Below are 27,969 nucleotides of genomic sequence, written 5' to 3'. Positions count from 1 at the left end.
TAAGAAAATTATTTTTAGTATTGATTGTTGAATTAGAAGACTTAAGAGTAGATTAACATGAATGAGTGGAGGAATGTTCATGTTTAGACCCTATTAGTTAATGTGCAGGTGTGTGTGTGGAGTGGTGGAGGGGGAGGCTAACCTGTCCGCCCATGCATCTGTCTTGTATAATAGATGAGCTTAGTATCGCTGTGTTATTCTAACCCAGCAGGAGAAAAAAAGATGGATAGAGGGATCGAGAGAAAGGAAAAACGCATGAATAATTGAGCCCAAATCAGTTTAGTGACCCTCCGTACCTTCCTACTCTCAGTCTAATGAAGTCAGTGCCTGCAACTGGATTCTCCAAGAAACTTCTGGGTCGGAGAGAGGAAAAGAAGAAATCCAGCTGAAGGAAGGCAACAAGAGTCAGTTTTTGTGATTCAGAGGCTTTACCTTTTGATTATCTCTACTTAACTTTTTGGAGTAAAGAGGTGGTTGGACTCAGGATCATCATGATACCATGGTGGCCCAACTGTTAGGGCTGGCCTTTCTGTTTCTACCTACCAGTCTGGTCACTTTGACAACATATGGTGAGTCCAGTGTCTTTGGGTTCATTTACACTCATCTGAGCTGCAGTCAAAAATATATTTTCTACATCACATGATTTGAATATATTCTGGTGAATATACTGAGACACATTAAGTCAAAGTCAAGGAGTTTTTTTATTGTCATTACAACCATGTATATATATATAGTACATAGAGCAATGAAACAATGTTCAACATAAGAGAACTGCTAACAGGGCTGAGCAAAAATTCTTCAGTAAAATCAGTCAATAGTGGTATAGCGCAGCAGATACATTTGACAGAGCAGTTTCACAACAACCTATATATCAATTTATTTTGTATATTATAAAACACATCACACATACAAAATGTTTGATACCGATCACTTAAATTTATAACCACGATACACGAGAGCGGTAAATTGTGGTATCCTTTTGTTTTTACCTTTTAGTCTGGTAAACAGAGAAATGTAATTTGCACAAAATGGAATATAACTATCAATAAGAAAATATTCACACCAGTATTGTGGCATTTATTTCAACCATATCATCCTCACTGTAGGCCATGTGGCCTGTGATTAGCTCGGCTGGCAAAAGAAGGTTTATAAGTTGAATATAGTTAGAAATATAATTTGACTGAGCCGATTATCTGTTTTGGAACCCCTTATTAAACCATCACAGTGTGTCTGAAACTTACAGTGTCATCAATCCTGTAACCGAACACTGCCAGGGCACATGACACCACCATCTCCTTTTCCTTCACACATTTGCATGCATGTCTGTGTAACCTCTCCTCCTCCAGCGGTGGAGATTAATCAGAACTGGGAGGTGGTGTACCGGGACACCAGTGTGTATGGAGTGGTGGGCAAAGCGGTGATCCTCGAGTGCGGTCCCACCTTACCTGACATGTACATATGGAGCTTCACCAAGCCTGGTACTGAAGCTATAAAAGCTGTGGTCTATGATTTGGGCAAAGGGACGAAGATCCAGAAGCTGGCCGAGAGCCTCGGACAGCTGACGGTGATCTCAAACAGCGCAGCTGTGAGCATCGAGAACCTGCCTCTGGCTGCACACGGCCTGTTCACCTGCCAGGCCTTCTATGACATAGAACAGGAGCCCAAAGTGTACTACTACTACGTGCACCTGACTGTCAGAGGTGAGACATCCTGCACTCTGACACATGAAGGGACTCAGCTTCTCCTTCCCTTGACCCTTGAGCTCCACCTTGAGCCTCAGCTGATACTAGATATCTGAGGCCAACACCAATGTTCAAAAATCTGAAAACGCTGAAGGAATTATGACTGTCATGTGTACAAAGAATTGTGAGTGGAACAGGTATTCAGATCATCTAATTAAGTAAACAAAATATTGCATGAAATACTCAATTACTCCCCCCCCCCCATCCTGCATTTAAATCCTTACCTAAGTGAAAGTATGTGTTATCAACACAATTTACTTACAGTATTTTACTGACAGTTCCCTGTCAGTGTTTCACTATTATATTGGATGTTCGAATTATTGCACAGGATGAAAACCTTGCAGAATTTCACTGATGCTAATTTTTATTTGTCTACATAAAACAACATGTAATTACAAACTCTTATTTGTCAGTCATCATACGTTTTAAGAATATTTTATGGTGTATAATAGTTCATACAGGGGTTATTGTCTTTGTAAAAACATCAACATGTGTGACTTTGGTCCTGACTGCAGTTCCTGTCAGTAAACCTTACCTCCTGATGAGTGATGCATCCCCAGTGGAAGGATCTACCATGTGGATGCGTTGCAATCTGGAAAACGGAACTGGACCAATCCATTACGTGTGGAAACATGAAACCCGCAACGGAAACATCACGGTTTTCGCACAGGGCAACACCAGCCTTATTAACGTGACCGACGTCAACCGCAACCACACCGGCTGGTACCGCTGCGTGGCCAGCAACGCCGTCAACAGCGAGAGCTCCAGCCGGCTGTGGCTGGACACCATCTGTGAGTACATTTGGAGGTTTTGAGTAGGATTTGGGTTTGCTAAAATCAGCAGATACTTCTGTACAAGGCAGAAGTTTTTCGAGACGCTTATTTTTGTTTTATTTTGTGAAATTAAATAATACTATTAATAATATACAGGAAGTGGAGATGAGCATGACTTTATGGTCATTATGGTCTTTGGCGTTTCATGTGTGAGTAAACAATAAATTGAGAGGATATGCATCTTCAGCATTTGTCCCACTCAGAAAAAATATCACCATATCATGAATAATGATTTTGACAAATATACGCTGACTCAAGTTTTGGTCATAGGTCAGCTGTTGTTCAGGTATCTAGACCTAAAATATCCGTTAATTTCATTTCATTTGATTTCGTTTTCATTTGAAAAACATGTTGCATTGTTTCTGCTTTGGCTTGTATTTCTAAAACCTGCCAGGACACTGAGGTCACGACCGGGTAACCTTTTAAAACAAACTTTGTTTTTGGACTCTTTAAAAGATCTAAAATCCAAAAAACCCTCCACATTTCTTCACCATTCACTATGGCTCATTTCTAATTTAAAGCACCTTAAGCCTAAGCTTTAAACCTCTATAATAATAAATTCATCTAGCTATTTCATCATGACTGTGTGGATGTTGGTCAGATTTGATTGACACTGAGAGAGGAGGAGAGTTTCAGACTTATGCCAGTTGAAGCTGATCTGCTGATTTGTCAACAGTCAACATCATCAGCCTACTGGTGTATCCTGACCCTGTAGCTCAGTTCAGCTTTATGAACATCTATAGCCAGTTTCGGTTCATTATTTAACTGTCAGGACCATAACTTGTCTGCTTAGCTCACTCTCACCACTCTCAAAGCAACATTTCAGCCGCAACAGGCAGCTGATATCAGCGAAAAAAAACAACAACTTTGAAAGCTTTGAAAGCCCAAGAAAAAGCAGACAAATCAGCAACAAGCTGGTGGATATAACGGAGCTTTTAGCAGCTAAAGAGAAGAGCCAAGAAAGAGTGGAAAGAGTGGACTCCCTTTCACCAAGTGACCAGATGCACAAATCCAAATGAAGCGTCTTGCTTTAAATTTAAATTCTTAAGGACTAATATAAGGTTTCTGTGCTGTGTGATTAAGCTGTCCTTCATATTTTGAATGCGCTCATGTCCTTTCTCTTCAGTTGGCCCAGACATTCCTCAGATAGATGTGACTCCATACAGTTTGACGGAGAGGGGATATTCAGCCTTGGAGAGAGAGACTGTTTCTTTACTATGTCAAGCCCAGTCCAACCCAGCCAGTCAATACGTCTGGTTCTACAACAACTCCCAGGTCTACACCGGGCCACAGTTCACCATCACCAAGATCCTACGCATGCACACTGGCGACTATGCCTGCTTGGCGCAGAACACCTACCTCAACACCCGCTCCAAAAAAACCATCAGCCTGACTGTCTACTGTGAGTCTGATCTCTGACCTTGGACCATACCATCAGTCCTCTTCTATAAACCTCTCAACTCAGTCCTTTCAATAAAAATCTTTATTAAAACCGAACCTCCTGCCTAAATATAACTCTTTGATTGTTTAACTTCCAATTAAACCTATTCCTGTTTTCAGGAATTTCTAAACCTCCTTCATTTCTTCTGTTTCAAACATTCTTCCTCCTTTCACTACATCACCTCATATTTAAAGCTCCTTACCATGAACTCATACACATACACGCCAACACACCACAGCAGAGTGTGGAAGTGCTGCTGACCTGCTCTCCTGTTCGAGCCGTCTGGGAAGGTGATGGGACTCTCTGGCAGGTACCTTGCTGTGATGTCACAGCCATGGCAAGTGTTGATTGGCTAGAAAGCCAAGTGCTTGTCATTCTGCTCTCTTGTTTGATTTTGCTGAGTCAATGCTCTTTTATTAGTCACCAATGATCTAAAAGAGTACATCACCCCAGAGAGCTAGACATGCCACATTTGAAAAGTTAGACATTGTAGTACTAACAATGACATTCCACTCTTTTGCTGAGTTTCACCCAACATATTTAATGAATAGCGTATTTTTATTTCTGCAGTTTTTACTAAGATGATTCATACCCAAATCCCTGAAGACTATTACCCCAAAGGCACACATTCTGTAGCCTCTACTTTGTGCATTACTACCTCATCAAGGTGTATCTTATCCCCACAGACCCACCTGATGGCTCACCCTCCTGTTCTATGGAGCCGGCTCTGAATCACACTTCTCTCAGATTGCTCTGCTCCTGGCCCGGTGGATTCCCCTCCCCCTCCCTCCAGTGGACCGGAGACCTGCAGCAAGTGGGATACGACGAAGATGACACAGGGCAGCAAACAAATCCATCAACCAACACTGCCATCTTGCTGTCGACCGAAGGCTTGACTTCCAACAACAGCTTGTTTACATGCACAGGCTCACACCTGGCACTCAAACAGCCGACAGCATGCAGCGCACGCACATGTGAGAAAGTGAAAAAGAAAAGTTTTATATGCTCACAGTTGTCCAAACCTCTCACTTAAACCTCTTCTCCTCTGCCAGATATTCCCCCTGCAGAGCCAGTGTGTTTTGCCTTCGTGACAAACAACAAAGAATATCTGATGCTCTCCTGCTCCTGGGATGGTGGGGCCCCAAAGGCCTTGGTGTGGTGGGAGGGCCCGGGTGGCCATGGCAAAAGTGGGGAAGAAAATTCTAACATATTGATCCTACGCTATGGCACAGCTCAGGACGGGAAACCCTACACCTGCCATGCTAAGCATCCCCTTCTGGTCCAGACCAAGACCTGCAGGCTTACACTGGGTCAGTGCACAATGTCTGACACACCTTACAACAGAATAGCAGATATGATTTGTTAATCGGTTCATGCATATGTTTTCACTTGTAGAGGCTCCTGTACTGCAGACGCAGCGCAGAGTTGTGGCTGTGTATGAGGGAAGTGATGTTCAGCTCACCTGCAACCTGAGAGCCAACTACCTTCCTGTCAATGAAATCACCTGGTTTAACAATCAGGGTGTGGACGTCCAAGACACTTTTAAGTACACACTGTTGCGAACATCTGCGTGGGCCAATCTGACAGTTAGAGACACACGAGAGGCTCAAGACAGCGGCGAGTACAGGTGCTCCACTTCCAACGCAGTGGGAGGAACTGAAATCACTGTCACTTTAGTGGTCAAGAGTAAGAAACTGTTTTTTGTTTGCTTGGTAACCTTTCTGTAAATATACTTAATGTCTTTCTTGTTGAGAGTTATTGGCCAGCCAGAATAAAGACTGGAAACAGGAGGAACAGAACGCCTGGTGTAAAAAACTGAAATGTATAAATTCTAAGTTGCGGTGTAATGGAGGTATCAGACTATTTACTAACCAGGAGCGTTGACTTCCACTTGACAACCAGCAGAGACTCCAGAAAGTCTCTCCAACCACACAAGAAATAGTTAGACAAACCCATAAAACTCCTAATTTTTATACTTTGGTTTGATTAAACCCACATAAAATAACATGTTAACTGGTGAGCTTTAGAGGTGCCAGCCAGACAAACTGAAGTGAATGCACATTAAGAGTCAACAGTTATGTTAGTGACTTTGTGATGCTGTATTTAGAGCTTTTAGTTGAACTTTAAGCAATTTAACATGTTCACTGTGCTAGTTTAGTATGTTGAAAATTGCTAATCTGCACAAATAGTCAATGTACAATGAAGGAGATTTTATTAGCTTTGCAGATATATCACCAAGGTATTTATAATTCTTCCTATGAGACATGGATATTTGAAACAACTTGCATGAGTCCAGTAGTATTTGAGACATTTCACTAAAAACCATAAATGTGAACCTCACTGAGGCATGAAAGGAAAAGTCCAGGATCACCAAAGTTCTGAAGGTCCATCCTTTGTGGACCACAAATATCTGTACAAACTCTCACGACAATCCATTCATTGATGACATATTTCAGTCTGGACCGAGATGGTGAACTGGTGCTGAAATGTGGATTTCTGTTCTGCTGTGTTTTGTCTCATTATCAGGGCACCCCATGCCACCCAATGCAACTCTGGTCAAAGTGATGTACACCAGCCGGCAGCGTAATGAGGTGGAGCTGGAGTGGCAGATAGAGAATGAACAAGAAAGAGGTTTGACAGGCTTCATCCTGGAGTACATGTGGGTGTCAGAGCGACCGGGAAGGAGAGCCAGCATCAATGTTTCAAAGGAGGAGACGGAGGAGAGGATCAGTCCACCAGTTTGGTACAGTAGCATCATCCAGGACCCAGACACAAGGAGTCATACAGTAGGAAGACTGACACCGACTGTTACCTATAAGTTTCGCATCACACCAGTCAACTACCGCACCCTCGGACACCCTTCTGCAGAAAAGACTCCAGGTATAGTAAGTACAGAGACTCAGAGGAAAGTGTTGTCAGATACAGGAGTGAGCAAAGGCAGGGGCTTGAGTTAGGGATGTTGTAACAAACAGAAAATAACAAATGGGCAAAGGAAGGAGAGTCAAGCAATAATATGGAATTTACTAGACATTGTTGATGGTAGTTCCTTGCTGTGATTGCTGTTTTAATGACAACATTTCATCTAACATTTTTTTTTCTTTTTTTTGTTATCCATTTAGGTGAAAAACTGATACACAAAAAAACACAACAATTGCACACACCTCACAGCTTCACACCTTCTACTCACCTCCTCTTTACCTCCTTCCCTGCTCCTTACATTTCCTGATACTGGCCCTGTGTGCTTCTGGTAAATTCTTTGTGTTAATTGTACCATGTCATGTAGGATCTGAGTGCTCCAACCACGTCAGCTGAATGTTTAGGGTGTAGGAAGCTTTGTAGATCAGGTTTCAGGGCAGGATAGGCCAATGGTTTTCAGCCCCTGTACTGTCAATGCATTGGTTATTTCACATCAGTTTAATTTAAAGCCAGCCTATGTAACTTTTGCTGAATAGAGGCCATATTGACCAGAAGTGACAATGACAGGATAAGCATTTAAATGCTAAAACAAAACATAGCAGAAGCAGTAGTTTTGAACTGAGCAAGGATGGATTTTATTACTTATAAATTTCAACTTGTTATCTGTAAGAGGAAGACTGTGTAATTTCCTCTCTCAAAAAGGTCATGCACTCTCGCTTTAATGTAATTATTTTGTCAACCATAGTTACAAACAAATGCAGTTGAAGCTAACTTTTCTAAAAACAAAAACATCCCAAATTAATTTCACATTACAAAAACAATGCTGACATGGGTTGAGAACCATTAGCAGGAGATGAAACAGGGTGAAAACCAATGTGAGACACTTGAAATGCAGCAATTGTCTATTTTTTCAGAGGTGTTCTGTTTTGCAATGTGTAACTGTGATGTTTTGCAGCGGAACCTCGCTACAACATGTACCCTGCTGTGATCGGAGCAGCTATAGGTGGGATGCTGTTTGCAGCCATTGTCACGGCGCTGCTGCTTGTGTTCATAATTCGCAACCGCAACAACAACCCTCGTGAGTCCCATACACAAGCACCAACCCCATAATAACTTGAATAATGAGGGCATTGTCCCATTATATTGCATTAATATTCTGCATTTATTCCTCCAGGACTACATGACATGCTGTTTGGTTTGTGAGTATCTGTATTACTGTCTCTATATGAGACCAGCAAAAGAAAAATCTGCAATTTGTAATGATGTTAGCAGCCAACTCTTTGTGATGACTTGCCATTTAAACAGTTTCCTTTTTTGTGGTGTGTCCAGGCAGCACAGTCAGTCGAGGGAAAACATCAACTTTCCTGAAGATGAAGTGGTGGGCGGCTCAGAGGGAGGAATAGAGGATACAGGTGGATCAGCCAGTCCAGGCAAGATAGAGTCACTTCAAACTCAATTCATTCAAACTTAAAGCTGGATTGTCTGTGTAGATTCTCAGTCATCCAGGTCATCTTGCATAGAGGAGCTCAAGTTGGGCAACTGGGCTTCAATTTAAAAGACTTTTCATCTCTCATCCGACTATCTATCTATCTTCGATTAACTGGACAGAACTGATTTAATACCTGGGACTCCCAACCAGTTAATCATAACTGAAGAGGACTTTTGAATGAGAGGTGAAATATCTTTGCCCTTAAACTGTCCTGAGTCCAGTTGCTCTAATTTAAATTCTTTTGCACCTAAAGCTGGATTATGATTTGATTACCACACTCAATATTTCTCTGTCGTCTCATTTTGTGAAACTGAAAGTCCAACTAAATTAAATTTTTTTGTTTCTTTGAGAAAAATCAAAATTTTAATTTATGTTTTTTGGTTTCATATTGGTGACCAATACATTTGCATATATTGTGAGTTTGCAGGCTAGATAGCAAATGTGCTAGCAGGTCAGCTGCAGCGCTTCAGTAGCATTAAAATGTACTTGTAAATGTCCCGTTAGTTACCAGTGTGATCCTTAGTGTTCAGTGCCATTAACAATACTCTGCCCATGGCATGAAGGCCACATTTTCCCTCATCCCCCTGTCCGAACTCAGCCTGCCAGCTAACAGCTCCAGTGGCTGATCCAAAAATCTCTTTCACAGGCAGTTCCCAGTAACATTTCAGGGATAGACTGCATGCATTAAAGGAACTAAATAGACTCATTTCTGATCTTGTATTCTTTTTAATAAAAATTTCATGCTAAGCTGCTAATAATCTCAGCAGTCTGCTTCAACCACCAGCAGCATCATTTAAAAATCTTATTGCTTGTCTGCCTCATGCTGAACCTCAACGCTGGTCTATTTCAGGTCCAACCATGGCTTTACCCAGGGCATCTTCGCCACTCACCATCTCACCCCTGAGTGCCACCCCCACAACCAGTCAAGCCCCTCCCACTGGAGACGATAATGAGCCTGTTAATGTCACCATCACCGTCAAGGCTATAGGCTCATAGTCATATATCAGACTTCTTCAGTTGTATTTTAACCTGGAATTAATGTTTTTGTAGGGAGTAGACATGATTATTACAGTGATGTGTAGCCAGTGACTCAGCTCAACTACAATAATAGTTACAAACTTTCTCATCTTTCGCTACAGAACTTTGTCATAAAATAATTAGACTCATGGACATAAGGGACCCACCGATTTCCACATTAAAGAATATGTTCTATACTGCTCAGCCAATGGATGTTTTTTTTAAAATTATTGAACCTATCTATCTAATTTTGCATAGAGGTCATTTTATTTCCATGGATACTGGCAAAAAATGGACTTACCTCACATCTAATCTTAAGATTGTTCTTTTCTGATTTAGTGTTTATTAATATTAAATACATCCTCTCTTGCAGAACATTTAGGTTCAATATTACTTTTAAGTTGATCTACCTTTGGCAAACATGCTGACACATCTCAACATCTTACACTCACACAAAGAGCTCAATGTAGTCTTACACCTACACCCATTAGGTGATTAAGTCCAGGTTGTTTAACTTACTTTTCTGGGTTTGGACCTTTGACTGTATATAAAAATGGATGACATGGGAACTTCGCTTTTGGGAAAAAGCGAAGTTAAAGCATCTTGATTGCCCCCTAGTGGCAAGCAGTGGTACAGGTCATGAACCACTCACTCTCCACATTAGCAGATAGAACATGGGCCAAAATAAGAATTCAAAGTACACGGCAAATAAATTTTTCCCAAAGATAATTTCTATCATTTTAGGTGGTTCTGATGTATGTTAGGTTTTTGTTTGGTTTTAATTAGTTATTTGAAGCTATAAAAACATCATGGTGTGTCGCCCAAACACCACTGCACAGACTCTGACTTCAAATTACATCACCAGCATAAGATAGCGCTCGTATCCAGGATATTTTGTACAGTCAGAGGAAGTGGACATGCGTCATCCATCCTCACATATGTCAGTGATTTGGACCAAAGGAAATGTAGGTTTGTTTGTTTGTTTTGTATTTAAACTAAAAAATGTTTTCATATGAACTAAGAGTAATCGTTAAGTCATATGAACAGACCAGCGGGTTGTCATTTCCACTGCATCAACTAACATGTCATGCCGCTCAGCACGCCATTCACTTGTTCATAAAATCAGAATCAGAATCAGAATTCCTTTATTTATCCCTGGAGGGAAATTCTTGAATTATCCCTGGAGGGATAATTCAATCTCCCTGGAGGGATAATTCAAGCAAAAAACTCTCCACATTACACATCCACTGACTTTATTAGCCATAGCAAAACACAATCAAATGCACATTTCATGGTGTTTACTGTTTTGTCTGGTGGTTTCTTAAGCTATTACATGCATATAATCAAACCATAATCAGTAAAATAAAATGATATGAGATGTTTCTGTCTAATTCAGCATGGCTGAAACTTGCAGGAATACATCTGTAGGCCTAACACTAATGCACAAAAAACTGCAAGGACATGAAGAGGGACATGAAATAAATGTTTGTACCTCGTCTCTCTTTCACAATTACTTGTTTTATTAAGTGACATGTGTATACATTTCAACAAATCCAAAAGGATCGAGAAGGAAGAAGCTATGTGCTACTTAAAGTAGGGACACAAAACAGTGTAATTTGAACTACACCAGTCAAAATGAAGAGGTAACCTGAACAGTACTGGGCTGGGAGGGGGTTGTTGGATGTTTCCTGTAAAACACTTTATTGATTTCCTTTTTATTTACCGTGAAGTTAATAAGTACCAGGTTGGTATTTTCATGACTATCAGTCATCAGTGTTTTGAAATAAATACACAGCTCCTGCAAAATCCTCTCATTTCTACATGGTTCAGCATGGGATTTTCTGTCCACTGGAGCTGGGCTGTAGCACTAACATGTCTCCTCTGTATGGGTGAGCTACTATGTGTAAAATAATTTTTTCCAAATGCCCACAACAGTCCATCAACAATCTATGTATTTATATTTACTGTACAAGCCAAGATGAGGTTTATTTTTTGTTTTAAATTGAAAGTAAAGTAAAAAATACCATGTAGTTTTGCATTCCCAGGCTGAATGTTTGCAGAAATAGAATATTAGAGTTTTCTGGAGAGAGCTTTTGAAAGTCTTAGTGCATTACTAAACTTCTATGCTGTAAAAGAATACTTTTATTTTTCAGGAGGTGAAGTTCGGTGTAATTGCACGGAGACAAATGTACAAATCGAAGGAGGATTTTACAAATTGACCAAGCAGCTGCAGACAGGCAGCCTGTTGATCTACAACTGTCCTGAGGGTTACTACCCATACCCAGCACTGACCCGCTTGTGCCAGCCTAATGGCTCCTGGAACCCTGCACCCAGGAGGTTTAACCCCCAGAGATGCAGACGTGAGTGATATGAAGATGATGTTTCTCACTTTGCCTCTGGCTGCTTGCTCTAGGTGACAACTCAGATCTTTTTGTTTTGCTTCGCAGTTGTTGAATGTCCAGATCCCAATGTGCTGGCGTACGGAAACGTCTCACCTCCACAGGACAAGTACTTTGTGGACAATGAGACCACGTATGAGTGCTATTCAGGACACACGATGAGAGGCTCATCCAGACGTGTTTGTTTACCAAACGGAAAGTGGAGCGGCTCCACTCCCATCTGTAGTCGTGACAGTAAGTCCTGAGCATCAATCTACTGTCTGTCTCCTGCTTCCTTCTCCTTCAGGTTTGGGATACATCCTCATTTATGACTGTTTTCTGACTTATCTTTTGTCATTTTTGCTACCCCAGCAGGGAATAATTGTGCTGACCCTGGCATCCCAGCTGGTGCCTCAAGAACAGGCAACATATTTGAAATTGGTGACACAGTGAAATACACCTGCAACGGCAACCTGTTTTTGGTGGGGTCGAGTGAAAGAGTGTGTCAGGAGAACGGCCAGTGGACTGGCAAAGAGCCAGCATGCTACTGTGAGACTGATACCTACAAATGCTGTTCACTTTCTTTGTCATTTGATCAAAGTTTTGTCATGAAAAGCTTTGCTGGGAGAGGAATAGAAACAGTGCTAAATGCATGCAAAATGGATGCTGCAATATTCAGAGCCTGTGGCTGAGGTTGTCAAGTCAATTTACAGGAGTCAATAGCACTAGAACTCTGAAATGCCCAAAAGTTAGTAAAAGTTAGTTAATATAACTACTGTATTTTTGTTGTGTGTGCCTAATGTGCAAATCACATGAGCACAGTGATTAATATTGATCTCTCAGTTTTTACATGAGCGTAAACAGGCAGTAATGTGTCCACACTGTTTTGACTGGACTGATGGCCCAAGTGGGGCCCTGACATATGCAGAGGTGGTATGACATGCACACACACACACACACACACACACACACACACACACACACGGTGGACATGTACTTTCATTTGCTTTTTCTTTAGTATCACCACGCTTTGTCACAGTTATTACAAACCTTTGTTTATGTGGCTTTTGCTTCTTGCAGACAAACACACCTATGATACTCCCCAGGAAGTTTCAGAAGCGTTTGGCAACGCAATCAAAAACAGCCTCATCAACTTAGACTCGACTGGTAAGTTCTTTCATCTTATTAATATATGATCATTTTTACTGTTAGAGCATAATTTGTTTTAAGAAAAATAACATTTTGTTAAAATGATCATTGAATGATCCTTTAATAATTTGTACAACTAAAACTTACACCTCTGTGTGATGACATATTAACTCAGTTCAGCATATATCGCTCCAACAAGAAAATCCGTATGAATTTTTGTACCCTCTAACACATTTAGAAGACAGTCTGTTCTTCCATTATATTTCTTTCACTGTGGAAAAATGTTAATATATATGAAAATGTCATACGTGTGTGTCATAACAACATGTGTGCCATTGTTGTTGATTTTTTAGATGACTCACAGACAGGGAGAAAAATCAGGATTTCAAACAATGTGACGCTTAACATCTATATCGCAATGGACGTTTCTGAGAGCATCGATGAACGGTTTGTCCAAGATGCAAAGCGCGCTGTCAGTAAACTTATTACAAAGGTAGGTCTAGAGACAGATATTGATGACCTGATTTTGGAGACCTAGTTTTTCCACTGCCACCACCAGCGGGTTCACATTTGTTGTTACTGGTGAATTTATCAAAAATTGTTGCATGCATTACCATGAAATTTGGCTCACCCATTCGTTTTCACTTCAGGATCAATTGTAATAACTTAAATCCCCAAGTGCAGTCATACTTGAGACAGATAATGTGTGAAAACAAAAATCCTCCCGATGTCCTCGATGGCATCTGAAAGAATCAGAGCCAGAGGGAGTCTCTAACACAGTCTCAGCCACTCTGCAGCCCACTCTCAGTCAAGCTTAATATCTTCAGCATGTGGTCCTCCACCATTTGTTGCCCCTCCTCTCAGCGTCAAAGCAGATTGTTGCTGAGGCAGCTGAAAAGATCTGGAACATCCTCTCATCCTGCTGCTAAACAGAGTCGCAACTATTGATAGTAATTGATTTCATTTTATGAGGGGAGTCACCTGACATGTGAGGCCTTTTACTTTGTCTTACAGAATTTTAGAAGCACGCTTGGCATGCTGGACAGAAAACATAACAACATATCCTCATCTCATTTTGGCTGCCAGCACAACAACATTAGAAATAAATTTCATTATGAATGCACATCATAATCTTGACTGATGTTTTTTTGGCATACCCCCCTTGACTTGTTGCCAGTGCACACTACAGGATTCTCTTTCTGCTGATAAATAATTACTCAACAAAGTAACCACAGCAGTTGGATGCATAAAGAGCTGTTGCATTAACAAAAGATGTCTCAGCAGTTTCATAAGTTAGCATGCATTTACAAAGTTGTGTCAAAAATGAGAGAGGCATAATGTGACACTTTATGTCTCCACAGATTTCATCCTTCAATGTGAATCCAAACTATGAAATCCTGTTTTTCTCCTGTGATATATTTGAAATTGTCAACATTCTTGACTTCTGGCGAGACAGACCGTTGCTAAGCAGCATCCTTAATAATTTGGATACGTTTCAAATAAAAGGTGAGTTAAACAGATCAGGGATACTATTGGAAATACTGTTTTAATGCACAGCTTGATCTCTGTTTTACTCTGTGTGTGTGTTGACTTAAAGACGGAGAATTCACTCTTGGAACTGATCTGAACTTCGTTTTTAAGACCTTCTTGGAGCGAATGGCGATGATAAAACAGCAGGTTGGAGATGAGGCTTTTAAGGAACATCGTCACGTCATTATAGTATTTACAGATGGTAATTTTAGCCAATTTCTATATTTACTGGATTTGCTTCAACAATAAAACTGATAATTGATGTGTTGCTAATGACAAAATTTGTGAAAATTTGTAAAGAAGAAAATCCAAATATCCCAAAAAAGCTTTTATGTTTCACTGAGCAGGCAAGGAAAACAGATACTAAGAGTGTCCAACTTCTTAATTTTCTGTATATTTCTGTACAAGGGAGTTTCCCGATGTCTGACATAGTGTGGTGATTTTCTTGAATGAAATAATCATGGGACCTTGTGCAGTGCATATTTGATCTGTATTTAAAAAGACGTAATATAACCTAGCAGTTTGTCGAGCAGTGGTTTTTAATTAAAGGGAATGTAGTCCCCAAGTTGTAAACCTAAACGCAGAATGATAGACTGAATCAAGAATTACTACTGCTGCTTCCCTCAAATTTTTATTTATGTACAATCATTAATTTAAAATGTACAATCATTCATTTAAAAGAGAAGCAGAGGACATAGACCTCTAATGTATCATAAGTGATGACTCAAAGGGATTGTTTTTGTATGGGTACATGTATATTTAGAAAAATCCTGCAAAGTACATATGTAATATAGATAGTATAAGAGTTAAATTGAATGCAATAAAAAAAATTGTTTTTGGCTTGTCTGTGTCGTACATCATTTGAACATGCTGCTCTCTTTCATTGCAGGTGGTTATAATATGGGCGAACCTTCAACCACTGTGGCAAAAATAAAGAACATGGTATACATGAGCCAGCCTAATGAAGAAGGGATTCAACCAAGAGAAGAATATCTTGGTGAGGTTTATTTTTCTTTGCTGTCCAACAAACAGTTTATATTTTTCTCATCCCTATTTGACCAGAAAAACACCTTTTTCTGCTTCAATTTTAAAAAAAACAAAACACTTCATTTTTGAGAAATAAAAAAATCTTTTTATTGAATTTTGACTCCTCTGATTATCCTATCCATATATTATATATATATATATATATATATATATATATATATATATATATATATATTAATTTATAATTCTTTATCATACAAAATGTAAATACAGAAAACATTCTGGTGACATCAAATATCTTTTTTAAATTCTGTAAATCAGCAGCTTGATGATGTCATAGTGGAAATGGCATTGATCTGTAGTGCTGAGCAACCATTGATCAATTGTTCCCTCAGCCCTTGAGGGGTTGATCTCAAATTCACAAATTTCAAAATTCACTTGAGTTTTCTGGTGAAATGGAGAAAAACTTGTTATTGTCAGTGCTGAGTAAAGTCAAAGAAGGCACGCTGAACAGTTGAAGTAAAGCACATATTACTAAAAGGACCTGATTTATTATTCCTTGTTTCTTTCAATTACAGACATTTATATTTTTGCCACTGGAGCTGAAATCTTTGATGACGACCTGCATGCCCTCACATTGGGGACAGGTGGCCAGCATTACTTCAGAATGAAGGACATTAGTAATTTACAAGAGACCTTTGATGATATAATTGGTAAGTCACACACGCACAAAATGATTTTAATAAAGAGACGTAGTGAAGTATTAAGACACAACAGAGAGAGAGAGAGCAGGAAGGTTTTACATTGTGTGTTCATGTTGCCAACCATAGTTTTCACTGTTTTTCAAACTACACAGTCAGGTCAAAACTTTATTTGTTCAATATTTTAGCTTATGACCAAATCACAATCACTATAATAAACTAATGGCATTCCCATCAGCCTCAACTATACTTTATGTTTAGTGCTAATAAGCAAATGTTATCATGCCAACACACTAAAAGATGGTCAACATGGTAAACATTATAAAAACATCAGCATGTCATCAGTGTGAGCATCTTGCATTTAGCTCAAAGCATAGCTGTGCATAAGTACAGCCTCACACAGCTGTGGCATGGCATAGACACTTTGTTATTCCACCATTTTCTCTTCCTATGAAAAAATGAACAAAAGATGACAGTTCTTGTACCTATCTACAAAGGTTTAATGTACCTATTGTATGTTGCTTTGTATAAACATGTGCTAAATGAATAAGTTAGGATCAAGACACTAAACCCCAAAGTCCTCTCAATACGTCTTGAAAAATGTGTTGTTGTTTTTTTTGTTTATGCAGATGAACAAGATGTTAAAGGTCTGTGTGGTCTTCACAAGGAGTATGAAACACTTGACAGAGACAGTAAGAGGAAAATGTATCCATGGATGGCATTTGTTTATGTGCAGGTGAATGTGTCAGCATTTCATTAAACTTAAATTCATCAGTGAAATAACTCTGCAAGGCTGATCATGTGAATCTCACAGTCCTTTACATGATTCAGGCCTGAGAATGGCCGTAAATCTTCACCCCTTGTACTGGTCCACAGTTAGTAAAATCAGAGGAATGCACTTTCTGACAGAGGAAAGTTACTTTTTTATTCAGAAATATTTGGCTTAGTGACAACACAGTGAACCCGCAGATGTAAGCCCTCATGAAAACCTCAGTCATATGATTGCCAACCTAAATTATGTATTTATTTCCCATTTAAAACTTAAGAAAGATGGAATGACAAGGAAATGCATGGGCTCTTTGGTGACCCCTCGGTTTGTCTTGACTGCTGCTCACTGCTTCACGTTTGGAGATTTACCTGAGTACGTCACAGTTGAAATTGATGACGGACAAGGCAAAGGTACTGATAAATGTTTATTTAATGCTTTATCATGCCCAATCCTAATCCTAACATACAGTTCATAAAATAAGTGTTACAGTATAAAGTTATTTACTTTTCATTTGTTTTTCTAACTTCAAGGTGAAAAACTAACCTTACCAGTTATTTTCTAATATTTTCTAAGTTGCATTTTGATTTCAGAAATATGTTTGACCAAAGTTTTCTTCATCATGATGACAGCAAGAGTAACTCCAATACCACTTTATTGTGTTTTACAGTGAAAAGAGTTAAATCTTTCATAATACACCCAAACTACAATAGTAATGCTAAAACAAGACAGGGCGTGAGGGAGTTCTATGACTATGATGTGGCTCTCATCCACCTGAGGGAAGACGTTCAAATCACCGAGGCCTCCAGGTAAGAACCTTTGATAAATTCACACACACACGAACAAAAACAACATGTAAACAGATGAATGTTATTATAATTTTATATGATAATAATATTAAGATATTAAGAAATATTAAGTCTTGTCTTGTAATACTGCTACTACTTTATATTTTTACTGCATAAATTGTCACAACCTCTGTTGTTTTTGGTATCCTGTTCAGACCTATTTGCATACCTTGCACCTGGGAGACCAATGATGCTCTAAAACTGCCCAGTCAATCCACCTGCAAGGAACAAGGTGAGGTAACTCTACTAACATGCAGGAGCACCATCACACAACTTGGTCTTCATGAAGACAAAAAAATTTGCTCACCTTCCTGTTCAAGTTCCTGCACTAAATGAACCACAACTGACAGTTTGCTAAGCCTCTCACCCTTGCCTGTCAAGGTTTCTGTTCTGTTATGGCTTATATGCAGTTCACAACAGTGATGGATTAAGGCTACCACTCAAAATTATTAATAGATTTTGGAGCAATAGATTTCAGACAGAGGCAGACAAAAGCAGGCTTCTTACTGGCAAGCTTGCCCGTTGAACTGCTATGAATGCTATGTAAGGAAGCGGCTACCAGATTCTGTCAATTTAGTGGTCTTGCCGTTGAATTAAATTCACTCTAAAGCCTCAGGTAGAGTTTACTGTATTTCTGTGTCCTCTAAATACAGAGCGACATCTTTTAAAGAATCATCTTGAAAGACTCAACTTCCTGACCAAAAAAGGTGACAGGGTAGATGAAAGAGATGTCCACGCTAAGCTTGGCGATAATGTAAGTTACTGAAATATGTTGTGCCTTGTGTGTGTGTGTACCTGCTTTCTTCATTTTTCACTCAAAGTCACTCTGTGTTTTCTCTTCCAATTTATCAATGCAGAGAGATGAATGCATCAGACATGCATTGCAGGCAGAGGGCATAACAACAAGGAATCCAAAGGACGCTGTAACTGATAACTTCCTGTGCACTGGTGGTCGGAATCCATATAGAGATCATATAGCATGTAAAGGTATGTTCTCTCCTTTGTTTTTGGTGTAATCTGCCAGTATAGACACTGAACCTGCTGACAAATTCAGATATGATGTCGATACGGCAGTTCATGGATCATTTTCAAGTCCGTTTAGGCAAGGTCCCAAATCTCTACATTCTAAAGTAAAAATGAAATGTATGCGGTTTCATGACTCATATGTGCTGCTTATGCAGGACCAGCCAAAGGTATTGCGGATGGACCAAAAATGCTGGTCATGGGTCCATTTTTGTCTGATGTAGGGCAAATGAGAAAGGATACCTCAAGGATACCTTTAATTATTTAGCCGGCTAATGGGGGGTGGGGACATTATCACTCCACCACACTCAAATTTTTCTTGCCCTTCCGGTGGGAGAATCAAACCAGCGACCTTCTGATCACAAGCCGTTTCTCCAACCTCTAGGCCACGGCTGCCCCCAAATACACAAAAAAAATCTTAAGCCTGTTGAGAAAAATAGACATGAATTAATCATGAAGTGTGAAAATTCTTGTTTTGTTTTTTTTCCATGTCAGTAACTGTGGTCCATTATTTTGGGTGTAATCATGCGTGTGTGCATTTGTTGGGACAGGTGATGGTGGAGGTGCTGTGTTCAAGAACTATGAACATCGCACCATACAGGTAAAGCTGTTCTGTTCGATTTATTGAACAACATGTCACAAATGGTTGTCATGTGGTGGCAAACATTTCTCACAAGCAAAATAAAACTTGTTCTTGCTGACTGAGGAAATAAGAAAGATTTCTTTCACAGATTGCAGTAGTCAGCTGGGGAACCAAGAATCTGTGCAATGAAGGTGCCGTGGAGTCAGATGACACCTCCAGAGATTTCCACATTAATCTCTTCAGAGTTATCCCTTTCCTCAAATCTGTCCTTGGAAATGATGAGGATGACTATGAACCACTTAAGTTTTTGGACAACTGAATGCATTTACATATTGCAATTTGTTTGTTTCAGTTTTATGATTTGTGTATAGTACGTGTTTAAAAACACTGACTCAGGTTATTTTGCTGATTGATGCATGAATGACTTCATCTACTACTACTTTTTTTCATGTGAATTCATGATGAACAAAAAGTTCTTATATACACATACACACACAATATGTATGTGCATCACAGATCTTTGTACTGAGTGTAATGTGAAAGACATACACATTATGGAGCATGTACCATAAAAGTGAAAAAAATAAAGTCACTTTGTCAACCTCCTAATTTGTAACTTAGTATTGAATCTTGGGACAAAAATACTCTAATTAGTGCACATGCATATGTGTGCCTACAGCAGGAAACTGTCACAAATCAGACTATAGTAATAAAAAAATAGATATCTTATTTACATTCCATTTATACTCTTTGACTGTGTATATACAGATTCAATTAATACTGCTGGTAAGTGAGAGAATCCATTGGATTTTATAGGAGAGTGTGTGTGTGTGTGTGTGTGTGTGTGTGTGTACTTTATCCAGAACTTAAGAGGAAGTCAATGATTAGTGAGCATTAACTCAAATGAGCCATCAGAGCAAATACAAAATAACATAGAGGCAGGACAGTGACTTTAAACTTTGTCATTGCAAACAAAATCTCAACTCTAATAGAAACAAAGAGGAGAAGAAAAGAAGAGAAAGAAGTTGGGTGTTTGGACGGTTCTTCTTACACACATAATTGATCAGCTTTTATTTACCATGAAGTTAATAAGTCACCACGAAGTTAATGAGTCACTGTTGACTACATTTTGAAATAAATGCACAGCTCCTGCAAAATTCTCATTTCAATGTTGTTGCCCAATTTAACTTTCATCATGGGATTTTCTGATCACTGGTGTTGGCTTACAGCGCTAGCATGTCTCCTCTGTATGGAAGAGCTACTTTAGATTACTCTTAGGTTAATATATGTATATTTGCTCTGTGATTGCACGCAGACAAATGTACAAATCGAAGGAGGAGATTACAAATCGACCAAGCAGCTGCAGACAGGCTTACCACCTGTCTGAGGGTTACCACCCATACCCACCTTTGACCCGCTTGTGCCAGCCTAATAGCTCCTGTAGACCTGCACCCAGGATATTTGCTCTACAGAGATGCAGACATGTGTGAGAACTTTGATGAAACAATCAGTAAGTCATATTTTGAAAATGAAGGAAGAAGCCCGAATTAATCTGGAAAAACATTTATGTAATTTCAACTATGTGTGGATTTGTGTTTCTTACCTTATTTATCTTAGCAAGAATCTATTTAATTTGAAACACAGTAGATATGCAATACTATTATGATCACAGCTTGACGCCAGAACTGCTTGCTTCCTGAAGTGAACATATTTAGTTTTTGTTGACTGAGTGACAAACGATTTCTTTCGCAGGTCGTGGTGGTCAATCAGGGAACTAAGAATTTGTGCAAATCAGGTGCTGTCAACTCAGACGAGACCACCAGAGATTCCCGTATTAATCTTTTCAGAGTTGTCCCTTTTCTCAAATCTTTGCTTGGAAATGAGACGCAGGGTGACCATGAGCCTATTTAGTTTTGGAAAAGATAAATGCATTTAATTTGTTACATCTTTTCAGTTATGATTTATGTATACTGGGCTTGAAAACATTGGCTCAGTTTTCTAATTGTGTCAGGAATATTGGATTTGTGTATGTGTATAACAGTTAGTTAAGTATGGGTGTTTTAATTAATTAAAAGATTGGTTTGCTAAAACTAAAGTGAGAAGTGACTAGGCTAAAGTCTACAACATAATCTTTGCCTCATGAGTACGTTTGTGTAATTATCCTCAACAAGACTCCTACAAAAAGCTTAGTTGCAGAGTCAGTCAAAACTGTGACTGTAAACCTGGAAAAAAGCTTATGCAGGCTCACAAGAATCCTGGTGTGAGCAGAGGAAGACAAGGAGAGATTTTTCTCTTTTTTAAAACATAGTTTTAACACAAGTTTTCATGATTACAAAAAAGAATAAAGTATTTATGTGTATTATGTATGATTGATTTCAACAAATTAAACTTTTATTGAGAAGGATAGGCATGCCAATAGGCTATATTAGCTATATTACCACATTCTTATTACATCAGTCTGTTGAGGTAATTTAGATTCAGACTGAAGCAATATATGACCAAACATTTTATATCATATACATTATTATTAAACATATATGTAGATGAATTTCATATAACTTTTCATTGTGTAATTAAATAATCTGATTTTCTGTGAACATAATTTTGACTGATGACTAATGTTTTCACAGACAGTAGACAGTTTGCCTAATCATCAGAGATGTGTAGCCAATGACTTAGATCACCACCGGAAAAACAGTTACAAATTCTGCTTATATGTTTATATTTCATGACAAAATTTGTACAGCTGCTGGGTTTTTCTTATCTAGCAATTCCACACGGGGTTTTATTTGCAGGGATACTGGCAAAAAGCGGACTCACCTCATGACAACCCTTAATCGATTGACAGAACATTTAGCTTACAATGTGGTTCCTTTTAATAATTTATTCAAGGCTTTGAACTGTATCATGTGAAACATAGTCAGAACAGATCAGTCTTCCCAAAGCCAGAACATAATAACTAAAAATGTAAGGACACACATAGGAAGAGAAGAACAGAATACACTTAAAATATCAATACAACAGCTAAATATATACAGGGTCTCCGTCCAACGTCAGCAGTGTGGATTTGTCTGTACAGGCTCCTCATGTGATCTTCTGAGTGCTGACGATGTCACCGAGCTTCTGTTTGATTTTCACAAAGAGACGTTTAAACTCCAGTCCGTCGCCCTGGAAACCCAAACCACAACAAAAACATATTTTCAGTGAAAACCACTCGCACACTGAGCTAAATGGAGCTCGACCTCCCTGTTCAGTGAACAGGTTCAGGTTGTTTATATTGTTTTTTGGTTTAGTTTACCACACTTGGTTTTCAGCACAGGGAAAACAAGTTTGTTGTTGTGCTGCCGTGATCTAGCTTAATGTTTATATAACAATATACTTAAAGTTTCCAAAGTCTGTAACTAAGTTAATGCGGGTGTACTGGACCTCAGTCTGAAGAAAACACATGAGCACATCCTTGCACTGCAGTTATTTTTGTTGGCAACATTTCACAAAATGCTTTTTATCGCAAACAGGATGTTGCTACTGCTTCTTCCATTATTTTGTTTTTTGTAGCTTAGCAGCACACATCAGACAGTTACAGCCTTTTTTGCTGTAATTAAGATCTTCTAAGCTTCAATGTGGTAATAATTCATGTTAGAAACACTACATACACTATTCTGAAATGAAACTCACCTTGGACAGTCTGAAGTCCAGCAGCACTCTCTGATTCAATTCTAGCAAATGGACTTTGAAGATGAGTTTGTTATTGCGTTTGTCCAGCGTGCTCACCGTCACCTAAAGGTCGGAGACAGATTTGAGGTCAAAGAGTGCGTTTAACTTCAGAAAATGTTTTAATCCTGTATACTGGAGGACAAATGTACCTGTTTGTTGCAGGTGAGTTTGAAGCCAAGTGCCAGGCCTTCACAAATATCTTTCAGGGCAGTTAAGGAAGCATCAGCATTCACAGTGGTGAAGAAACGCGTCATTCTCCGCACTAATCTCTGCCACGGCGACTACACACAGAAAGACAGGAAAGTTTAGGACACATGAAAAAAAAACCAAAAAAAACTGACAGTATTAATGCATCACTCTGACTTAGAGACAGCACAACGGTTCGTAGTTTCAGGTGATTATACACTAATAAAAACATAATTGTGAACATTAAATTCCATTTCTGCCCCTAAAAATATATATATTAAAAAATAAATAAATAAATAAAAATAAATTTAAAAAAGTAATTTCTACTGTTCCGTAAATGAGACCCTCAGTCTGTATTGCTGAAAATTCTCACATATTTTCAAATACATTCTACAAAGAAACTAGAAATTGAAAGTATGTGAAGTACCTGACTGGCTCCTGGTGTGCCCAGTAGCTGACTACCCAGCAACATGTGCTCCGGCTTGGTCGGCTGAGAGAAGCTGACCTGACCTTCGCTTTGGCCGATGAACAACATGGCTTCCCAGCCACCTGGTGCAAAATCAGGCTGAGAGCTAGAAAACTGCATCCTGTCATCACTACGGAGGGAGGAGAGTGGGGTTAAGACGACAGGCACAAAAAGAAATACGCCTTCCAGATACATAAGAAAGACACGAAGCTCTGACCTGTTGGCCCGGGATATGATTCCCACATCTGATCGAAGAATTTTGTTTCCTCCTGAGCCCAGGGGTGGCTGCTTTACACCTGCAAGTTATATAAACAGCCGCCAGTCAAGTTAACATTCGACTGAATGTCAAACTGATTCTATTCTATTATACTGACATTTAGACCCACCATGAGTAAACCAGCGATCTTTCTGTATGTCTGCAATGGTGATGCGCGCACCTGGACTGGCCAGCAGTATTTTTGACAACAGACCTGAAGAGAGAAGTTGAATGTGACTTAAAACCATTGCCAAGAGTATTCAAATTTATATATAATTTGAGACTTACTAAGAGGCAGTGGTTGTATTTTCTTCCAAGGAGGTAAATATGTTTTCTTCTGAAGCCAATCTGCATACTCTTGACAGCTCTCAGTGGGCTGGTCCCAAGGCAACTCTGGAGAAGATGCAACACAAAGACAAGGACAAAATGTTTTTCAAACATCCTCTGCATACAGACAATACTGCTGGAGGCACAGGGAGAAGAAATAGCTCAGGATGTGTTACATTTGTTGCATACATGTACAACTTCAGATCCGAATATAGCAGTCTGATTGTTTCAGTGTACATTAAAACAGAATCTAAATGTTGTGTTGAACTCCTGTAATTTTTCAGTCTTACCTCCGGCCAGCATAGCGGTGAGGACTATCCCACAAGCCCAGATATCTGCAGGCTGAGCTTTATACTCTGTCTGGCTGAGAAGCTCCGGAGCCACGTAAGGAAGAGTCCCACACAGTCGATTCAGAAGCCGCTCTCGTCCTTTGAAACGAAACATGGTGGCCAGGCCAAAATCTGACAGCTTCAGGTTATCTAAAGGCCAAGGACGACAGCAGATGATGGTTACAATAAATGAAAGCAGAAGTTATTCCATCACAACACCATGAATAAACAGATTTCCTCACCTTTGTCATCCAGCAAAATGTTCTCTGGTTTTATGTCTCTGTGGGTGATGCCAATGCTGTGGAGATATTCCTGCAAAAGTGCGACTGACAATTTAACAGCAGAAACAGAAGAAGGCCACATCAACACACAGATCTGCGTCACTCACCACAGCTGATATAAGCTGCTGGAAAAATCTATGAGCATCTTTCTCCACCATCCCCACATCAGGCTCTGAGGGAAAAGTAAGAACATTTTAAAAACCACCATCCAGATATACAGCAACATACTGCATACATAATGAACATTTCCAGAAAACAGAACGACAGAATAACATAAAAAACAACAACAACAAAAACCTGAATACTTGCGCTTCTTGGTTTGATAGATTGGACGACGAAGCGGTATACTGGTGAATTCAGTCTAACATTTTCACTATGAGACTGTTTAAAACCATAAGTGGTCACACTCTGCAACAAAGCAGTCCTGTATTTGTCATTTCTGCAGTCGTTTGTCTCACCGATTCGGTCGAACAGCTCTCCTCCGGTGCAGTACTCCAAGAAGAGATACACAGTTGGACCTTCCTTTCGATGGCCAAAAAAGCGTACAATGTTGGCATGGTTGAGCACCTACCAAACAGTAGAAATCACATTTTTAAGAACATTTTAAGAGAATCAATTCATTTCAAAGCATGTTGCTAAAAAATATCCACATGTAACATGTAAATATGTGTATGTGTATTGTTTGTCACAACGTTGCACTGTTTGAAGCGCCATTAAAGCCAGTGTTAATACCTCGATTATCCTTTCACACTAATAAGTGTGCTACAGATACAGAGACTGACCGACCTTATGCACGCAGACCTCCTTCTTGACATTTTCAGCACACTCTTTAGCCTGAGAGGTATCGATCACCTTCACTGCTACTGCCTCCTCCGTCTGTCTGTTCACCAGCAGTCTCACTCTGCAACATGACCATAAAGAGGTAAGATGGATGAAGACAGACGAGAGAGCATAGGGGTGAAGGAAAGTGAAAAGACAAACCGATGCTGCGATAAAGATAGCAGAAGACACCAGGTTGTTTTAAGGTAAATAAAATCAGTTGAAGTAGAAATTCTACAGATGAAGATGAGCTCCATGTGGCTGACCTTTCAGATTACTAAATACCTTCTTTACCTCTGATGCATCCAAACTTGAAAGCTTTGCTGATTGTTCCAATTTTGAAAGTCCCCAGTATCCAGTAGTGACCAGTTTCTTACGATTGATCTTTTGGTCACATTAACATTTCTGCGGACCCTTTGGAGACTTAAATCTAAATCTAAAGGTGATCATGCTTTTGCCATCAGGGCACCTTGGGTTGGAACAAGCTGCCTGAGAAAATAGGGCTCGCGGAGTAACTTCTTTAAAATGGCTTCTTAAAACCCATATTTAGAGACTTGCGATAACATGTGATGTTGTCTCTTTTTATTTGTTTTATTGCTCCTTTTATTTGTTATTAGTTTCTACTTTCTCTTATTTGATGCAGTCTTTTCATCGGTCTTTGTTACTATTTATATTGACACATCTGTATTTTATTATTTTTCATCTGCACTACTCTGTCATTTGCACAATACCGCTGTAAATATTGTTGTCATCCGTGACATTGTTTATATTTTTTATATTTATATAGCTCTGTTTTATATTTATAGTAGTTAGTATTGATTATTGGGCTTATACCGGGACCAGGGAAACTAATTTCGTTCCACCTCATGTGTCTACATATGTGAAATGACAATAAAGCTCCTTGAATCCTTGAATACAAGTTTTGTCTTGTTGTTTAAAGCTTATCTTAAGCCTTCACTAATCTGGTGTTGTTGTGGTCCTGCTACTGCTTTGCCTGCTTAGAGGAACCTTATAAATAGTTTTAATTATTATCATTAGTATTACATAATCTTTAGTTCATGTGATACAGAAAATGTCAAGAGGATGCTGAACCCTCGTGTGAAATGGCTATGAGAAATGGTAAAAAAAATATTTTAAAAAAGATAAACGAGGATTCATACTCTCCATAGGCTCCTTCTCCCAGTGTCTGAACAAGGTCCCAGTCTTGCACGAAAGGTACAGCCATGCTAAAAAAAAAAAAGAAAAGGAAACACACCGTCTTTGTCAGGCTGTCAAAGAAAAACACACTCACACATACACATATACTTTTTCCAGGATACAGTTTTACGTTACTCACATGTCTTATTTTACCTCAGGCAGACACTGACACTCCTAAGCAGTGCCAGCACACTGCATATCTACAATTTTATCTCTCAAACTGCTGACGTTGATCTGTAATCTCGGGGCGAAACAGCGCTGTTAAATGTCTCGCCTGACGCACTAACCAGATAAACGTAAACGACTAAACAAGTCGAAAAGCAAGCAGCCGTCGTCTCGAAGTGTCTTACCTGCAAAGACTCCCTCAGCCAGCAGCGATTTTCAAATGTATTTGCAAAAAAACAGACAACCTTTTTCATATGTCAGTGACTGCAGTCAACTTTGCACAAATTTGGCGCGTTGTTGTTTTTCTGGCGATAACTTCCGCCACATGCGCCACTTCCGCTTCTCTTTTCTTCTTCGCCCTTCTTCGTATTGGCCGCTCGTTGTGTGTGTGCTGCGTTATCGCCACCTGAAGCCAAACAAAAATCACATTGTTCCAGACAGCCCGACCGAAAACATGAAGCTGTTTACTGTTCCTCATCAAACTGCAATCACAATGTATGGTCAGCATATAATCATTTCTAATAATACAAATTAAAACTGTAATATGTGTTAATACTATAAAGGGACCGACACAACCTGTTCATCTTCTAAACCTATTGTAATATAGAAAAAAGTGCAGACAACAAATCTGTGTCTGGATCCATTGCTCCCATTTCCAAAAATGACTCAATAGTGCCTTCTTGGATGCTCCCAAAAACATAGTAAACTGCCCTTTATGATGGCCCACTGTGAAAGACAAAGTTATAAAATTTTCTCCAAGGTGCCCGTCCAGTGGGGACGATGTGATGCTCTAAATGGCTAAATAATTAATAATCCTCTAACAGCT

General features: G+C 39.4%; 3 protein-coding genes across 5 annotated transcripts; 2 read left to right on the top strand and 1 right to left on the bottom strand.

The window, feature by feature from the left end:
- Nucleotides 1-499: 499 nt before the first annotated feature.
- LOC124071055 (V-set and immunoglobulin domain-containing protein 10-like 2) lies at nucleotides 500-8,559 on the top strand. The gene is made up of 11 exons (XM_046411487.1): nucleotides 500-569; nucleotides 1,347-1,700; nucleotides 2,195-2,533; nucleotides 3,702-3,977; nucleotides 4,703-4,990; nucleotides 5,069-5,326; nucleotides 5,412-5,702; nucleotides 6,543-6,896; nucleotides 7,888-8,010; nucleotides 8,107-8,131; nucleotides 8,262-8,559. Exons 1-11 carry the CDS (start codon nucleotides 500-502, stop codon nucleotides 8,401-8,403), a joined length of 2,520 nt encoding a protein of 839 aa, XP_046267443.1. The 3' UTR covers nucleotides 8,404-8,559.
- A 2,614-nt stretch (nucleotides 8,560-11,173) lies between these two features.
- Nucleotides 11,174-20,008, top strand: LOC124070349 (complement factor B-like). Its single transcript, XM_046410175.1, has 18 exons — nucleotides 11,174-11,327; nucleotides 11,592-11,798; nucleotides 11,886-12,071; nucleotides 12,189-12,365; nucleotides 12,897-12,983; nucleotides 13,319-13,458; nucleotides 14,327-14,471; nucleotides 14,563-14,697; nucleotides 15,385-15,492; nucleotides 16,061-16,195; nucleotides 16,813-16,919; nucleotides 17,230-17,362; nucleotides 17,620-17,758; nucleotides 17,953-18,029; nucleotides 18,451-18,551; nucleotides 18,655-18,784; nucleotides 19,372-19,421; nucleotides 19,552-20,008. Exons 1-18 carry the CDS (start codon nucleotides 11,195-11,197, stop codon nucleotides 19,720-19,722), a joined length of 2,361 nt encoding a protein of 786 aa, XP_046266131.1. The 5' UTR covers nucleotides 11,174-11,194; the 3' UTR covers nucleotides 19,723-20,008.
- A 1,758-nt stretch (nucleotides 20,009-21,766) lies between these two features.
- On the bottom strand, nucleotides 21,767-27,513 carry chek1 (checkpoint kinase 1). 3 transcript variants are annotated; one of them, XM_046410178.1, is made up of 15 exons: nucleotides 27,329-27,513; nucleotides 27,118-27,219; nucleotides 26,942-27,007; nucleotides 25,749-25,863; nucleotides 25,421-25,529; nucleotides 25,070-25,134; nucleotides 24,924-24,993; nucleotides 24,643-24,831; nucleotides 24,314-24,418; nucleotides 24,156-24,239; nucleotides 23,987-24,065; nucleotides 23,731-23,899; nucleotides 23,267-23,398; nucleotides 23,079-23,180; nucleotides 21,767-22,571 (listed from the first exon to the last, which is right to left on the bottom strand). In XM_046410178.1, the coding sequence occupies exons 3-15, from the start codon at nucleotides 27,004-27,006 to the stop codon at nucleotides 22,488-22,490; spliced, it is 1,368 nt and encodes a 455-aa protein (XP_046266134.1). In that variant the 5' UTR covers nucleotide 27,007; nucleotides 27,118-27,219; nucleotides 27,329-27,513; the 3' UTR covers nucleotides 21,767-22,487. The 3 variants fall into 3 exon arrangements, with proteins under 3 accessions (XP_046266134.1, XP_046266135.1, XP_046266132.1); XM_046410179.1 differs by having other exon boundaries at nucleotides 27,118-27,212; XM_046410176.1 differs by lacking the exon at nucleotides 27,118-27,219 and having other exon boundaries at nucleotides 27,329-27,512.
- Between the last annotated feature and the right edge of the window lie 456 nt (nucleotides 27,514-27,969).

This window comes from Scatophagus argus, chromosome 14, assembly GCF_020382885.2.
Source record: "Scatophagus argus isolate fScaArg1 chromosome 14, fScaArg1.pri, whole genome shotgun sequence".
Taxonomy (NCBI): Eukaryota; Metazoa; Chordata; class Actinopteri; family Scatophagidae; genus Scatophagus; species Scatophagus argus.
Note: the sequence above shows the minus strand (reverse complement) of the source record. Positions and strands in the feature narration are given on the sequence as shown.

What these genes read in the sequence shown, in the direction of transcription:
- LOC124071055 (XM_046411487.1), top strand. Translation starts at nt 500, where the DNA reads ATGGTGGCCCAACTGTTAGGGCTGGCCTTTCTGTTTCTACCTACCAGT. An exon ending in CATCAGCCTGACTGTCTACT is followed by an intron (nt 3,978 to 4,702) that starts GTGAGTCTGATC and finishes TTATCCCCACAG; the next exon opens with ACCCACCTGATGGCTCACCC. An exon ending in GACCTGCAGGCTTACACTGG is followed by an intron (nt 5,327 to 5,411) that starts GTCAGTGCACAA and finishes TTTCACTTGTAG; the next exon opens with AGGCTCCTGTACTGCAGACG.
- LOC124070349 (XM_046410175.1), top strand. Translation starts at nt 11,195, where the DNA reads ATGACTATCAGTCATCAGTGTTTTGAAATAAATACACAGCTCCTGCAA. An exon ending in ACCAAGAGAAGAATATCTTG is followed by an intron (nt 15,493 to 16,060) that starts GTGAGGTTTATT and finishes TTTCAATTACAG; the next exon opens with ACATTTATATTTTTGCCACT. An exon ending in ATCCACCTGCAAGGAACAAG is followed by an intron (nt 18,030 to 18,450) that starts GTGAGGTAACTC and finishes CTCTAAATACAG; the next exon opens with AGCGACATCTTTTAAAGAAT.
- chek1 (XM_046410178.1), bottom strand. Translation starts at nt 27,006, where the DNA reads ATGGCTGTACCTTTCGTGCAAGACTGGGACCTTGTTCAGACACTGGGA. An exon ending in AACTCACCTGCAACAAACAG is followed by an intron (nt 23,181 to 23,266) that starts GTACATTTGTCC and finishes TCCGACCTTTAG; the next exon opens with GTGACGGTGAGCACGCTGGA. An exon ending in TGGACTTCAGACTGTCCAAG is followed by an intron (nt 22,572 to 23,078) that starts GTGAGTTTCATT and finishes TTGGGTTTCCAG; the next exon opens with GGCGACGGACTGGAGTTTAA.